At 43.8% G+C, this 15,120-nt stretch overlaps 1 protein-coding gene across 2 annotated transcripts in view; it reads left to right on the top strand.

Annotated features, from left to right (window-relative positions):
• Positions 1–55: 55 nt before the first annotated feature.
• The window catches only part of AGGF1 (angiogenic factor with G-patch and FHA domains 1), a 37,838-nt gene continuing 22,773 nt past the window's right edge, over positions 56–15,120 (top strand). The window contains exons 1-5 of one of the 2 annotated variants that reach the window (XM_040340992.1): positions 56–495; positions 2,541–2,631; positions 5,873–6,060; positions 10,242–10,373; positions 11,851–12,036. In XM_040340992.1, coding sequence (XP_040196926.1) covers positions 244–495; positions 2,541–2,631; positions 5,873–6,060; positions 10,242–10,373; positions 11,851–12,036 — 849 coding nt within the window. In that variant the 5' untranslated portion in view covers positions 56–243. The remainder of the gene's footprint in view (positions 496–2,540; positions 2,632–5,872; positions 6,061–10,241; positions 10,374–11,850; positions 12,037–15,120) is intronic. The other variant, XM_040340982.1, reaches the window with a different exon arrangement.

Raw genomic sequence — 15,120 nt, 5'->3', positions numbered from 1 at the left:
ATGTACCGGAAGGAACAGCGAGGGTCTCGCCTTTACACCGTCATTAGTCACCGCGTTGAACCCTTCCCTACACGGGTCCGTCATACAGGAGCCTGCCCCGTGCTTTACCGCTGCTGCAGGGTCTTGCCCATTTCCACCATGGCTGCTCGGCTTCACGTGACGTCATCAGGCCGCGCCTGACACCAGGAATTATTGGCTTCTTAGAAGCAGTGGTGGTCAGTGATGTGAATTGTGTGCGGTGTTATGGCCCAGCATGGAGAGGGGCTAAGTGTCGAAGAGGAAGAAGAGGCATGTCTGGAGGGCGGGGTCTCCGCCGCCGAGGAGGAGGAGCGCGGAGCCCCATGTGCGGAGCCAGCGCTGTGCCACAGAGTCCAGGCTCTGGAGGAGGAGCTGAGGAGTTGTCAGGAGGAACTGTGCCAGATCCAGAAACAGCTGAGCTTCAGCCAGAAACTGCACCAGACTGCAGAGAGCACCAACCAGGAGCTAAGGAGACAGGTCAGACCCCACACAGGCTACTTACCTACAGTACATTCACTGCAGTCCCTGCCCCCGAGGAGCTTGCAGTCTAAAGTCCCTAACTTAGGGTGACCAGACATCCCCGGTTTCTGGGGACAGTGCCCGGATTGAAGACACTGTCCCCGGACCAAGTCTGAATTGCACACCCCCACTCCGCCGCTCCTACTAGCTTAGGGGGGGTGGTTTATTTTTTTCCATTATCTGTGCCCCTTTCTGATGATCATGTGCTGGTCGAAGGGAATATTTCTTCAGTTTCAAGCGCATGCCCATTTAGCTCCGCTTGCATCTTCTTCTGCCTTGGCTCAAGAGCCAGCCGCCTGCCTGCTTATCTCCTTGCCTTCCCTGGCGGAGTGATTTTCCTCCGCTCCCCACCCAGTAGTAGCCGGGGCACAGAGAGTAAGACTTGACAGGCTGTGAGGTGGGTGGCGGTGGCGACAGGCAGAGAGTCGCTGATTGCCGCCATTACTAGTGAAAAAAAAAATATGTCCCCGGATTTCATTTAAAAAATCTGGTCACTTTACCCTAACTCACATGCATATCGGGGACAATTTACCTACCAGCATGTCTATGGAGTGTGGGAGGAAACTTGCACAGGGAGAACATGCAAATATTGTCCGTTTGGCACTCCTTGGGGGCCCCTGCAGAAACCTATCTGTGTTTCTCTATTGCCCTTTTATAGCAGTCTCATGTAACATGTCTCTGGCCCTTGACTGTCTCCTGAGGGATGTCCTGAGTCTGCAACAACTCCTGTAGCATGTTCTGACAGTCTCTGGCCATCTCTTGTATCGCGTCTGCAGTCTCTCTCTGGCCATCTCTTGTATCGCGTCTGCAGTCTCTCTGGCCATCTCTTGTATCGCGTCTGCAGTCTCTCTGGCCATCTCTTGTATCGCGTCTGCAGTCTCTCTGGCCATCTCTTGTATCGCGTCTGCAGTCTCTCTCTGGCCATCTCTTGTATCGCGTCTGCAGTCTCTCTGGCCATCTCTTGTATCGCGTCTGCAGTCTCTCTGGCCATCTCTTGTATCGCCTCTGCAGTCTCTCTGGCCATCTCTTGTATCGCCTCTGCAGTCTCTCTGGCCATCTCTTGTATCGCGTCTGCAGTCTCTCTGGCCATCTCTTGTATCGCGTCTGCAGTCTCTCTGGCCATCTCTTGTATCGCGTCTGCAGTCTCTCTCTGGCCATCTCTTGTATCGCGTCTGGAGTCTTATTGTTATACGGGGGGATGGGGCTTCAGAGAAATGGGAGGTGTCAAAAAGGAAGGGCATGGTCTGGCGCCCCACCATCTTAAAACTTTACCAGTCCCCACTGGAACCGGGCTGGCTCTGATACCATGGGATTGCTGTGACTAGGGTTGCCACCTCATCCTTTTAAAAAGGAACACATCTGAATTACACAGGTTCTGTGGCTGATTAAGGTGGTAATTAAACTCACTTGGTGCCTTACCTGCAATAAATTAGCCTCAGAATCTGTGTAATTCAGATGTGTTCCTTTTTAAAGGGATGAGGTGGCAACCCTAGCTGTGACCAATCACAGCAACCACTTGCCAGTAGTACACAATGGCTTTCATTAATAGCCATGCATTGTGTATTAATGTTATCTCTGTGATTGGTGGACCTGTACCATGTGATAGCTGTACCCTTTTACAAAAGTACACAATGCTTATAACAGTGATGAGATCATTGCTGTAAAGATAATCCTTGTGAAAAAAAAAAATCATACCCCCCTTTTTTTTTTTTTAATCCTCTGTCCCCACTTGCAGTGAAACGTTGAGCAAAACCGAACGATCTCTTTCTAAAATAAGAAAGGGGGGGGGGGGGGAGATTTGCCTTGTTCTGCTTAAGGGGTCCTGCAGAGAGCAATTTTATCCTGGAAATGGCAAATTAAATAGTTCACTCATTCCTCCCCTTTTACATTTTTTTGTTTTTTATTATTATTTAATGCTTTTGTTTGTACCTTTTTCAATATATAGTATTTAAAGTTTTTTTTACTTTAGCATGGTTCTCAGCACTTCAGTTTTTGTTTGGCAGGTGGAAGATTTATGTAAAGAAATCCATGAGCGTAATAAATCTATAAAGACTGACAAGGAAGTGCAAACAGACGATTACTCGGCCTGGTCAGGTAAGCAGAGATTTGCATCTTATTTTTAAGAATGCGTAAGGCTCCATTCACATTTTTTATTTTATTTATTATTTTTTCCTGCGTCTTTGGTCATACTACCATGTAAAACAATAGAAATAACATTATTTTCAATGGTGCGTCTTCATATCATTGTAATATGATTAGAGGTCGACTGACATATCAGCCGAAATCGGTAAATTCAGCCAATTACTGACTGCAAGCTTCCCTTCCCCACACTCCACTGACAGTTTCACACACTGAGCGGCTCTGCCGCTGTGTGTGAAGCTGACATTTGTAACTGAATGTAGAGAGAGGGGAGCTGTCAGAATTCAGCAGTGATGTTGGGGGTGGGTGGGACTCAGCAGCTATCAAACACCAGCCAATGGGATGGGATCTGGGTGGGCCGCTATGTGTATGTGGCTTCGCCCCCTTTCTTAAAGTGGAGGTTCACCCAAAAACTAAATTTTTAACATTAGATTGAGGCTCGTTTTGTGAAGGGGAATCGGGTGGTTTTTTTTTTAAATCGAAGTAGTACTTACCGTTTTAGAGATAGATCTTCTCCGCCGCTTCCGGGTATGGGCTGCGGGACTGGGCGTTCCTATTTGATTGACAGGCTTCCGACGGTCGCATACAGCGCGTCACGATTTTCCGAAAGTAGCCGAACGTCGGTGCGCAGGCGCCGTATAGAGCCGCACCGACGTTCGGCTTCTTTCGGCTACTCGTGACGCGATGTATGCGACCGTCGGAAGCCTGTTGGAAGCCTGTCAATCAAATAGGAACGCCCAGTCCCGAAGACTATACCCGGAAGCGGCGGAGAAGATCTATCTCTTAAACGGTAAGTACTGGTTCGATTTAAAAAAAAACACCCGATTCCCCTTCACAAAATGAGCCTCAATCTAATGTTAAAAATAGTTTTTGGGGTGAACTCCCGCTTTAAGCAGCCCAATCATTGGCTGGTGTTAGCTGCAGGGCCCCGACATCCCCGCTGAATTTTGACAGCTGGTCTCTCTCTGCATTCAGTTACAAATGCCAGTTTGTGAAACTGACAAATCGGCTCGGTGTGAAACCTGCCAGTGGCAACCAGTGCCATCTGCCAAAAAAAGAATAATCAGCATCTTATATCAGCCATCGGTTGCCCCGATTTCTAAATATCGGCATCGGCCAGAGAAAAACCCATATTGGTCGACCTCTAAATATGATGCAGTGCATTTTTCGAAAAAGATTCAGGTGCTTCTTTTGGTGCAGCATAGTGTGTTTTTGGCCTCAGACTTTAGTGGAAATATATGAAAAGCGCATGTACATACATTTGTTGGTGTATTTTTGGCAGGGTTTTGTGCTAAACCAGGGGTCTCCAAACTTTCAAAACAAAGGGCCAGGTTACTGCCTTTCAAAATTCAGGGGGGAGCAGGTGTCCAATGGGAGTAGAAAATTCCCTAGCATCAGTGGAAGTAAACCATGCCATAGGCTTGATGATCAGTGGGAGTAAAAAAAATATTAGTGCCCTGTCATTGGCGTCAGTGGGAAGAATGGTGCCCCGTCAGTGGGAAGAATAGTGCCCCGTCATTGGTGTCAGTTGGAGGAATAGTGCCCCATCATTGGTGTCAGTGGGAGGAATAGTGCCCCGTCGTTGGAGGAATAGAGCTCCATCATTGGTTTCAGTGGGAGGAATAGTGCCCCAAAGGCCGGATAAAGGCAAGCAAGGGGCCACATCTGGCCCAGGGGCTGCAGTTTGGAGACCATTATGCTAACAATCAGTCTCTGCCTCTTACAAAAAAACTCATGAAGCACAAAAATGCACTATAAAAACGCATGATTATGTAGCAGCATGTAGTGCATTTTAGGTTTCATTAAAATATGTTTTAAACAATAATGCTTTCACTATGAAACACTGTGAGTGATGAGAGCCTGGATTTACCCCAAATCTCTAAGGTTGGCCGGCAATCAATCTTTGGCTGTGATCTTGATTATGCGCATACGATCCCCTTTGTGGGATCTATATATCTGCTAAGAGGCCATCCTTCTGTTTTGAAGCACGGTGGTGATACACAAGCACTTTTGATATTTTTATCTTCTCGCATGTGGGGAAGTTGGAACTACAGATCAAGTTTATGCAAGGAGATTGTATGAACTGTTTGAGCACATTATTGATTATATGTATTGTGGAGCACAATGTTCAATTACCGTATATACTTGAGTATAAGCCGATGCACCTAATTTTACCACAAAAAAATGGGAAAACTTATTGACTTGAGTATAAGCCTAGGGTGCCCATGCCTCACTGTACCCATGCCTCACTGTGTGTCTATGACTAGACTTACGTTTAACATGGGAGTCTATGGAAGGGGTGCCCGGTTTTGAAAAATCGTTACTTCCCGGCCGTAGGTCCCCCAGACAACAAACTTTGCACACTTGTAAAGGAAGAGTTGGGCTACATGTCCCCAAAGTCCGGGAGATCAGGCGCAAAAAGGTGACTCGAGTATAAGCCAAGGGGGCATTTTGAGCACAAGAAAATGTGCTGGAAAACTCGGCTTATACTCGAGTATATACGGTAGTTGTATTTATATGCACTTTTGATGATTGCACATGGCACTTTATAAGGTATGGATTTTACAGAGTGTAATTGAGTTGTTATAAGGTACGCAGTGGATTGTCCCTTTATTATGTTGGATCCATGATGTAGCTAATTTTTATATTTACATCAAAACACTTGAGGTGAATTGCAAGATGCAGCGCACCATTACATGATTTTATGTATTTGATATTTCGAAGTATTTAAGGACGTTTTTGGGTGCAGCAGTTTAAATAAAAAAATTCAATATATTTGTGGCCAAGTGCAACCTTTTATCTCCCTTACCCACATACAAAATGCATACTTGCCTGCTCTGTGCATTGGTTTTGCACAGAGCAGCCCTGATCCTCCTCTTCTCAGGTTCCCCACCTACACTCCTGGTTCTTTCTCTTCAGCAAATGTCCCAATAGAAATGTGTTCTATGGGTGCGATCATTCAGGCTCGCTATCAATCTGCCCAATGAGGATGGAGATAGTCAGGAGAGTCGCTGCTCTCATGCACAGTGCTGTATCGAGATCGGACTTTGGTAATTATAAGAAGGGGGGGGGGGGGGGGGGATTTTACCTTGATGCATAGAACGCAGTAAAATGTTTGTTTCTCTGTTGCACAAATGAAAACTCACGTGTATTTATAATTTTTTTTTATTAATGAGATTTGTTGATGTTCTTGCAGATTATTACAGCTACTACTATTCCTGCTATGAAAATCAAGACACAAGCACAGCCCCCAATGTGGATGCACACCAGGAAAGTGGGCCAATTGAGGTGACCCAAGAAGCAGCAACGGATGAGCAAGAACCCCCCAGATCAGACAGTCAATGTGCTGGAGAACAAGAAACAGACTATGCCCAACATGTTGCGGTAGGATAAATTCTGTTGATCCTTACTGGTAGTATAAAGTTTTGATATTTATACAAATAATAAAAACATTAAGAAAATTATTTACATTTTTTTGCTGGAATGCTTATTTTTTGTACCATGGAAGTGCAAACAAATTATTTACAATGTGCATAAAAAAAAAAATCTTTCCTAAAGCACCTCTTGCTGTAACACCAGTATAATGGCTAATTCACCTATGTGCGGTGACAGGCGGTTTACGGGATGGTAAAATGTTTGTCACTGCAAGGACACACAGGAAACAGTTGTTTGTCCCATTCACACCGCAACTCTGCCTAAGGCTGCAGTGGAACATGCTGTGATAAAATGCAGACATGCTGCATTTTTATTGAAGCGCACTGTGTTAAATTGCATAGCACTGTACAGCAGCACACCGCGCAGCTGTACATTGCCATTAATGAAGTGTATGTTTTGTACACTTCTCATAAAGTTTGTACAAAACAACAACAAAAAAAAGGAGCTGCGTGATGCCCCCTACCACAGCCTGCAACAGACCGCTACTAGCCACTTGCCGACTGCCTAACTGTAAATATACATCATTATTTTGACGTTCAATAATGGGGTTATGGCAGCAGCTACCGTGTTTCTCTGAAAATAAGACCTACCCTGAAAATAAGACCTAGCACTATTTTCCAGGAGGGAATAGCGATATAACAGCGTGGCGATATAACGAAGGTATTTGGCACAATTATATTACAGAAACGCACATTGTACATTTATATACTACTGTAATAGAGTGGATTATAGGATTTTACAAGCATTTTAACTCCTTTCACGCTGCAGGGATTCCTCTCACACAGGGAGGAAGATGGGGAGAGAAGACAGCACATTACATGTTAAGTCCTACCCTGAAAATAAGCCCTACTGTGTCTTGTTGCCAAAATTAATATAAGACCCGGGCTTATTTTTGGGGAAACACGGTAACTGCCATAACCCCAGTATCTTTATTTACATCAGGCGGACGTTTTTCATATAAAAGTGATCTCGGCAGCAGATTCACAGCAAGATCACTTTTATAGGCAGCGGTAGAGGGGGCCCCCCCCGCCACTTCCCAGAAACGATCCGTTCCGATCGGTGGCTGGGCAGATAGCAGAGGGAGGGCAAGATGACCCCCCACTCTATGCCCTTGAAGGACCAGAGTGACGTCTGATGTTACTTCTGCCTCTCGGAAACGAGTCTGGTGCAGTTTAATTCACTGATTCAGGTACGAGTTTCTACATGAAATCGCATCTGAACCGGATTGAAAAATTCACAGGGCTCTTTTTAAAAAAGCACCATGGTTGGCCCGCAGATATGTGAATCGGCTCCATAGAAATGGCTGCCAGTTTGCCGTGTCATGCGAATTGAATGAGGTTCAAAATGCATCCAGTTCGCATATATGTGAAGCCAGCCTTAAACTGGCACTGATCATTTCCTTTGGCAGATGGAAACAATGTTGCAAACAAAAAAAAGTGTATATACGCTCACTGCTCTAACGGTCTATACCGGCTCCTGACTGTATATGGCTCTTTAAGAGCCGTGAGTGTATATACATTATCTGTTTTACAATATTGTTTCTGTCTGTCAAAGGCAATTTTAAGTGCCAGTTTATGGGATCAAAATTTTCTGCACCTCTGTGGCTAATGAATCTACTTGCAACAGTAATACTGGTGTTATAGGAATTGACTAATATTATTTATATAATATGAATATATTGTGCTCATTTCATCTCCAAGATAGAGCAAGCTCCTGCTAATTCTTTATTATACTTTTAAAATGGAATTCCAGCTTAACCCTAACGCCTCCTAAAACTCCCTTCTCCTGACACCAATGCTAACTAACGCGTGTGTGTAAGCAAGAATGTATATACTTGCCTATTTTCAGCCCACCCAGTTTATTCAGTATCTCACAAAAATGAGTACACCCCTCACATTTTTGTAAATATTTTATAACTTTTCATGTGACAACATTGAAGAAATGACACTTTGCTACAATGTAAAGTAGTGAGTGTACAGCTTGTATAAGAGTGTAAATTTGCTGTCCCCTCAAAATAACTCAACACACAGCCATTAATGTCTAAACTGCTGGCAACAAAAGCAGGGCTGTGGAGTCGGAGTCGAGGAGTCGGAGTCGGGGGAAATTTTGGGTACCTGGAGTCGGAGTCGGCAAACAATGCACCGACTCCGACTTCTACTAAATTTAGATTGGAATAAAAAAAAAAAAGCAAGTTTAAATGTCCCAATTCACAAAAAGTTATAATTAATGACTTCTCTACTGTAAGAATAAAGACCAATGCATGCAGGGATGAAGTTCTTTTAAGCCAGGGGTCCTCAAACTATGGCCCTCCAGTTGTTCAGGAACTACAATTCCCATCATGCCTAGTCATGTCAGTGAATGTCAGAGTCTTGCAATGCCTCATGGGATGTGTAGTTCCACAACAGCTGGGCCGTAGTTTGAAGATCCCTGTTTTAAGCAATAGTGGTAACTCCGGATCATCTTCTTCAAACAAAGAATTAGAGAACCAGTAAGTGTCCAAATAAAAAAATTCCAACAGGAGTTTTATAAAGCACTAAAAGAAGTTGAAAAGTATGATCGCTCATCAAAACTTACTGTTGAAGAAGCCATCCTTGTTTATCCAGAGATCGTTAGTGATGTGGCCAGAATAGTTACTGCAATGCCACCCACCCAAGTCAGTGTCGAAAGATTATTTTCAGCCCTAAAAATAATAAAGTCTGACTTAAGAGCCTCTATGAAAGAGGATCTGGCAGAGGCAATTCTCTTCCTTAGAACTCTACATTGAATTGATTTGCATTTGCTAAGCCTATAACTACATTTCAAGATTAATATAAACCATTTCTAGGTTTTACAGATTTTGTTTTTGGTTCATTATAGATAAGCTTTGTTTTTGTTCTAAAACAACCAAATAATGTGGTTTGTATTTTTGAACTGGTAAAGATCCTGTTCCTGATGTTTATGCCTGCTGCTACTATCCAGCCACTTGATTGTTTTCATTGTGTTTTGTCTTTTGCTTAAACTGTGCAATACAGTAGACTGTTGGCTTCCCAGCCAGTAGTCCTGTGGTAGGTTGCGTTTCTTTCCCTCAAGGAATGTATAAAATACATTCGCATATTAATACAGAGGAGTCGGAGTCGGAAGTACATAAAACTGAGGAGTCGGAACATTTATCTACCGACTCCACAGCCCTGAACAAAAGTGTGTACACCCGTAAGTGAAAATGTCCAAATTGGGCCCAAAGTGTCAATCTTTTGTGTGGGTAGTGGGCACCATTATTTTCCAGTACTGCCTTAACCCTCTTGGGCATGGAGTTCACCAGAGCTTCACAGGTTGCCACTGGAGTCCTCTTCCACTCCTCCAAGATGACATCACAGAGCTGGTGGATGTTAGAGACCTTGCGCTCCTCCACCTTCCGTTTGAGGATGCCCCACAGATGCTCAATAAGATTTAGGTCTGAAGACATGCTTGGCCAGTCCATCACCTTTACCTTCAGCTTCTTTAGCAAGGCAGTGGTTATCTTGGAGGTGTGTTTGGGGTCATTATCATGTTGGAATACTGCCCTGCGGCCCAGTCTCCGAAGGGAGGGGATCATGCTCTGCTTCAGTATGTCACAGTACATGTTGGCATTCATGGTTCCCTCGGTGAACTGTAGCTCCCCAGTGCCAGCAGCACTCATGCAGCCCCAGACCATGATGCTCCCACCACCATGCTTGACTGTAGGCAAGACACACTTGTCTTTGTACTCCTCACCTGGTTCCCATGACACACGCTTGACACCATCTGATCCAAACAAGTTTATCTTGGTCTCATTAGACCACAGGAAATTGTAGGAAAGTGTAATTTCTTTAGTGTTGTTACATGAAAAGATATAATAAAAGATTTACAAAAATGTGAGGGGTGTATTCACTTTTGTGAGATACTTTACTCCTTTCTTACACAAGTTAGTTAAATATATTTTTGACTTTCTCTACAGTACACAATCAGAAGGTAGAGCTGGGCTCTAATAAGGTTGCAGATGTGGCATAATTTTTCTTAATGGCAATATAAGTCTTTATCTAGTCACTAACGATAAGCATTTTGTGAGACAGTGATGGTTGTCTTGCTATATTGATGAAATAAAAAACACTTTTTATTTCAATTTAACTTTTCAGGGTGAGGAAGGAACATCACTTGCTGAAAGTCTAAGAGCCACTGCGGAAGCTGCTTTGTCCCAAACCGGATTTGCCTATGATGAGAACACTGGCATGTACTACGATCACAGTACTGGATTCTACTATGACTCGGTATGTCCATCCTTTTATATTTCATTTGCAGTCATGCAGCAGTGTTTATGTAGGGCACCCTCTGCTGAACAGCTAGTGTAATACCACAGTTTTAAAGGATGAATTCACTTTAAAAAATAATAATAATAAATGCCCATTATTTTATTTTTATTTTTTTGCAGGTAAAATGTACTATCTTTTATTTATTTTTGAGCCTGGAAAGCATTGCACCAGCAATCGGCAGATCACTGATGCCATGCAGGACGCCGGCAGACAGTGAGTGTAAGCTGTGTGCCTGTACATCGTACGGCCAGCAGCGCCATGGTAGTTTATTGAGAACTACAAGCAAAAGATGTCGGTACTTTGTAGTTCATTTATTCACAGAACTGTGTGAACGAGTGGGCGGAGCCCAAGCATGGCCAAGCTGTTTTTAAAAAGTGACCGCTAGTATGGGGAACTTCTCCCTGTACTGCTGTCACATGGAGAACGAGCAGCGGGCGGCGGCTACAGCAGTGGGAACCTGTTACATGTTCCACCCTTAAAACGGATGGATCATGTAACATGTTTAAAGGTGAACTTGTCCTTTAAAGTGGTTGTAAAGGCTGATGATTATGTGATGATTATATGATAGCAGGTATGAAGGTAAAAAAAGCATCTGGGTGAAGCTCCCCCCGCAGCCCCCTGAATACTTTTCCTGAGCCCACTCTCGATCCAGCGATTTGCATAAGAGCCTTGGCTGTGCCGGGGACACCCTTTCTTCATTGGCTGAGACAGCAGCGGGAGCCATTGGCTCCCACTGCTGTCAATAACAGACCATGAACCAATAAGAAGACAGCGGGGGGCGGGTTGAGCTGCGGCTTGCTATTGAGGGGAATTGGTCAAGGCGGAGGAGCCAGGAGAGCCAACGGGGGACCCGAGAAGAAGAGAATCGGGCTGCTCTTTGCAAAACCACTGCACAGAGCAGTTAAGTATGACATGTTTATTTAAAGCGGGAGTTCACCCATAAGACAATTTTTTCAAACAATCCCCTTAGATGGCTGCTCGTTTTGTCTAGGGGAATAGGCTAGTTTTAAAATATGAGCCGTACTTACCGTTTTCGAGATGCATCTTCTCCGTTGCTTCCGGGTATGGGTCTTCGGGAGCGGGCGTTCCTTCTTGATTGACAGTCTTCCGATCGGCTTCCGACGGTCGCATCCATCGCGTCACTAGTAGCCGAAAGAAGCCGAACGTCGGTGCGGCTCTATACTGCGCCTGCGCACCGACGTTCGGCTTCTTTCGGAAAATCGTGACGCGATGGATGCGACCGTCGGAAGCCTGTCAATCAAAATAGGAACGCCCAGTCCCGCAGCCCATACCCGGAAGCGGCGGAGAAGATGCATCTCGTAAACGGAAAAAAGTCTCATGTACGGGTGAACCCCCGCTTTAACAACAAAAAAACAGCCGACCCTTTTAATACCACACTCATTTTGTAACCTTTACATTTAAATTTGCCAATTAGGAATCCCAACTATATTATGATCCTTCCACTGGAATATATTACTACTGTGATGTGGAGAGTGGGCGATACCAGTTTCATTCAAGAGTGGATCTACAATCCTATGTGGACATGCAAACACAGCCAAGCAAAGAAAAGAAAGTGAAGAAGAAAAAACGAGAGCCAGTGAGTGCTCAGGAAGAGGACAAGGTAAGTCCCTTAATTATAATTGCATGACATGTGGCAGCATGTGACCCTTCAGTTGGGTAATGCTCTGTTTGGCCATAGGCTACTGTATATGCTTGCTTTATTCATATGACAAAGATTCAAGCGTCACTTAGGATAATCTTTAGGCAATGGTTATACATAAAACTGTAGAATTTTGTCTCGGATCATTATATTAGGAGCTGTCACTGTGATTTGTTTGAAGGTGAAAACTCCAGGCTTATCATCTTCCTTTAATACGTGACGATCCACCGCTTGTATAGCATGTCGCACCTTTTTATAATCCTTCTTGTTTCAGGTCAGTGACTTAACAAGTAGTGAAATAACACTAAAATCACATGCCTGTAGTTTACACCTCTAAAACATGTTGGCAGTCAACTCCAGTATGTCCATTTTTATCTGAGAGAATCTTTTTGGCTTTATTTCTCCTGTAGGTCACAGGAGTGCAGTTCGTTCTGCACTCTTGTGACTTGCGACAGGTTTACCTTTAAAAGAGCATTTTGACATGCAGCAGTTTATTAAAGCGGCTGTATACCCGCTGACAGTTGTGTGTGTTTTTCTACCTGCAAGGCAAAAGGCATAATGAGCTAGTATGCACCGCATACTAGCTCATTATGGAAATACTTACCTTAGAACGAGGCATCGGTAACTTACCTGGTCCACGCCAAGGGAGATGACATGTTGCCTCGGCGTGTCTTCTGGGTATCGCAGCTCCAGCGCTGTGAGTGGCTGGAGCCGCGATGTCGTCACTCACGCACATGTGCGCAGGAGACTTCTTTCCGGCAAAGTCCGGCATCTGCCAGGCTTTCAGCCGAGAATCCCCAATGCACACGCGGCGCATTGCAAGGGGAATATCTCCTAAACTGTACAGGTTATTATAGGCTTACCTCTAGGTAAAAGTCAAAAGTTTGACTATACAACCACTTTTAAGTAAACTGACCTTTTTCAGCAGAGTCTCATTGTTCAGCTTGTTAAAGGCCCCATACACACGATAGAATCCATCCGCTGAAAAATCCCAGAAAATGGGTTTCAGCGGATAGATCCTATGGTGTGTACACTCCAGCGGATCTGTTTCCGCGGATATTTCTCCCCTGGCATGGATTCCAGCAGATCGAATATTTGCTGACATGCCAAACAAATCCATCTGCTGGAATCCATCCCAACGGATGGATCCGCTGGTCTGTATAGACTCACCGGATCCATCCGTCCGAAGGGATCCCCCGCATGCGTCGTAATGATTCGACGCATGCGTGGAATTCCTTATATGACAGCGTCGCCGCGTCATAATCGCGGCGACGACACGTCATCGCCAGAGGATTTCGGCGCGGATTTCAATGCGATGGGGAGTACACTCCATCGCATAGAAATCCGCGGAAATCCTCGAGAGGATTTATCCGTGGAAACGGTCCGCTGGACCGTATCCGCGGATAAATCCTCCCGTGTGTATGGGGCCAAAGTGTAATACAAAGTTTACTCCGGATGTTGCCCTTTTTAAAAAGATAACATTCAAAATCTAGATTTTTCTGCTGTGACAGACACGACAATACAATCCCTACGAAGGTTTTAATGCTTTTCAACTGTGAAACTTGAAAAAAGAATTTTGGCTGGAGTCACGCTTTCATATTTTTCTTCATTAGCCACTAGTGCTTTGTCACTTGTTGGCATAATATTAGTATCAGAAATGATTTCTATTTTGTACACAGACACTTCTCCTAATAACATTATTGTCCCATCCAGTGTTTGCTGGCCATAGCTGCCATTAGAAATAATTCAAGAAATCATTGTAGTATTTGACCCACTGATATGAAATAAGGCTTATCAAATCAAACATATGTGCAACACTGGTCTGTCTCATGGCGGATGATTGTTTTGAGAATGAATAAAGAATATATACTGTATATATGACCAGCATAAATGTTTTTTGTTGTAATAAATGCCAGTATTATTGTAATTGTTAAACTGTGTGAAGTGTGTTTCTCACATGGAAAGTTGAGCTCTCCCAGCACTAAATAAAAAGGATCTTTACTATAGAAGGATGACTTACCTTATTTATATAGAGAAAAGTCAGCTTGTGCTAGGCCCTCATAAAATGTTCATGCTTCCTGTCATTCACTTTCCCCTGCTGTTATGCTTTCTACAATCCTTCTTTTTTTTTTTTTTTTTTTTAAACTTAAATTTTATAGAATTTTCCAGGCAAAGGAAAAACAAAAGAAAGGACAAAAAATAAAACATAAAAGGAAATATAACATTATGAAGAGGCAGCACTAGGTAGGACAAGCAGAGTTGCCGGCAATACAACTGGAGCAAAAGATCTAGAACAAACCACTAAAGATAGGTCAATGCAAGATCCAATCTGGGTAACATAGGGCCAAGTATCTATATCATCACAGAGTCCAGCCTGCCACAGTGTGCCTTAGCGAACAAAGGAAAATAAGACAGTCAGTGAAAGTGAAGAAAAGTAAAGAGTGAAGGAGAAAAAGAGAAGAGATAGGACCAACATGGAATTAAAGCTCTCCATTTGTTTAACAATTCAAGACAATGCTTCTCACTTCCCATATACCAAGTTTATTGCACAAAAGAACCTCTTTCAGGTCATACAGTTTATAATGAAATTTGCTATGAAACGTACATGAAAAATAGTTTTAATTGCATAAAATCTGTGGCAAGCAGGCATTGTGTAAATGTAGTGCCACATCTGGTTGTTGAAAACCTACTACTATCTGGTAGTTGGAAAAGGGCTTGTTTTGACATGCAGCAGACCCCCCCCCACCTCAAAAAGGGGTCTGTGTGGTGGATTGCTTTTCAAGGGGTGTTTGACAGGTGATGGGGATATGTTGCCTCCTTGTTTGCTTGTTTTAACCCCCACAAAAGCTAAAAACACCTCACCGCAACAGCATGCATCATACACAGTTGCAGGGCAGTTACTGTGCAGCCCTATACATTTGAATGGGTCACATTTAGAGTTGGTACTGCCCTTCAAATGTGACGTGGAGTTTATTTTAGTGGTAATTTTAGCATCACAGCCGCAGCATGTGTACAGCCAAGAGTGTCTGCATAAAAAGATGTTTA

The sequence above is a fragment of the Rana temporaria genome, chromosome 1 (assembly GCF_905171775.1).
Source record: "Rana temporaria chromosome 1, aRanTem1.1, whole genome shotgun sequence".
Taxonomy (NCBI): Eukaryota; Metazoa; Chordata; class Amphibia; order Anura; family Ranidae; genus Rana; species Rana temporaria.
The sequence above is the reverse complement of the archived record's forward strand: the minus strand, read 5'-3'. Positions and strand labels throughout refer to the sequence as shown.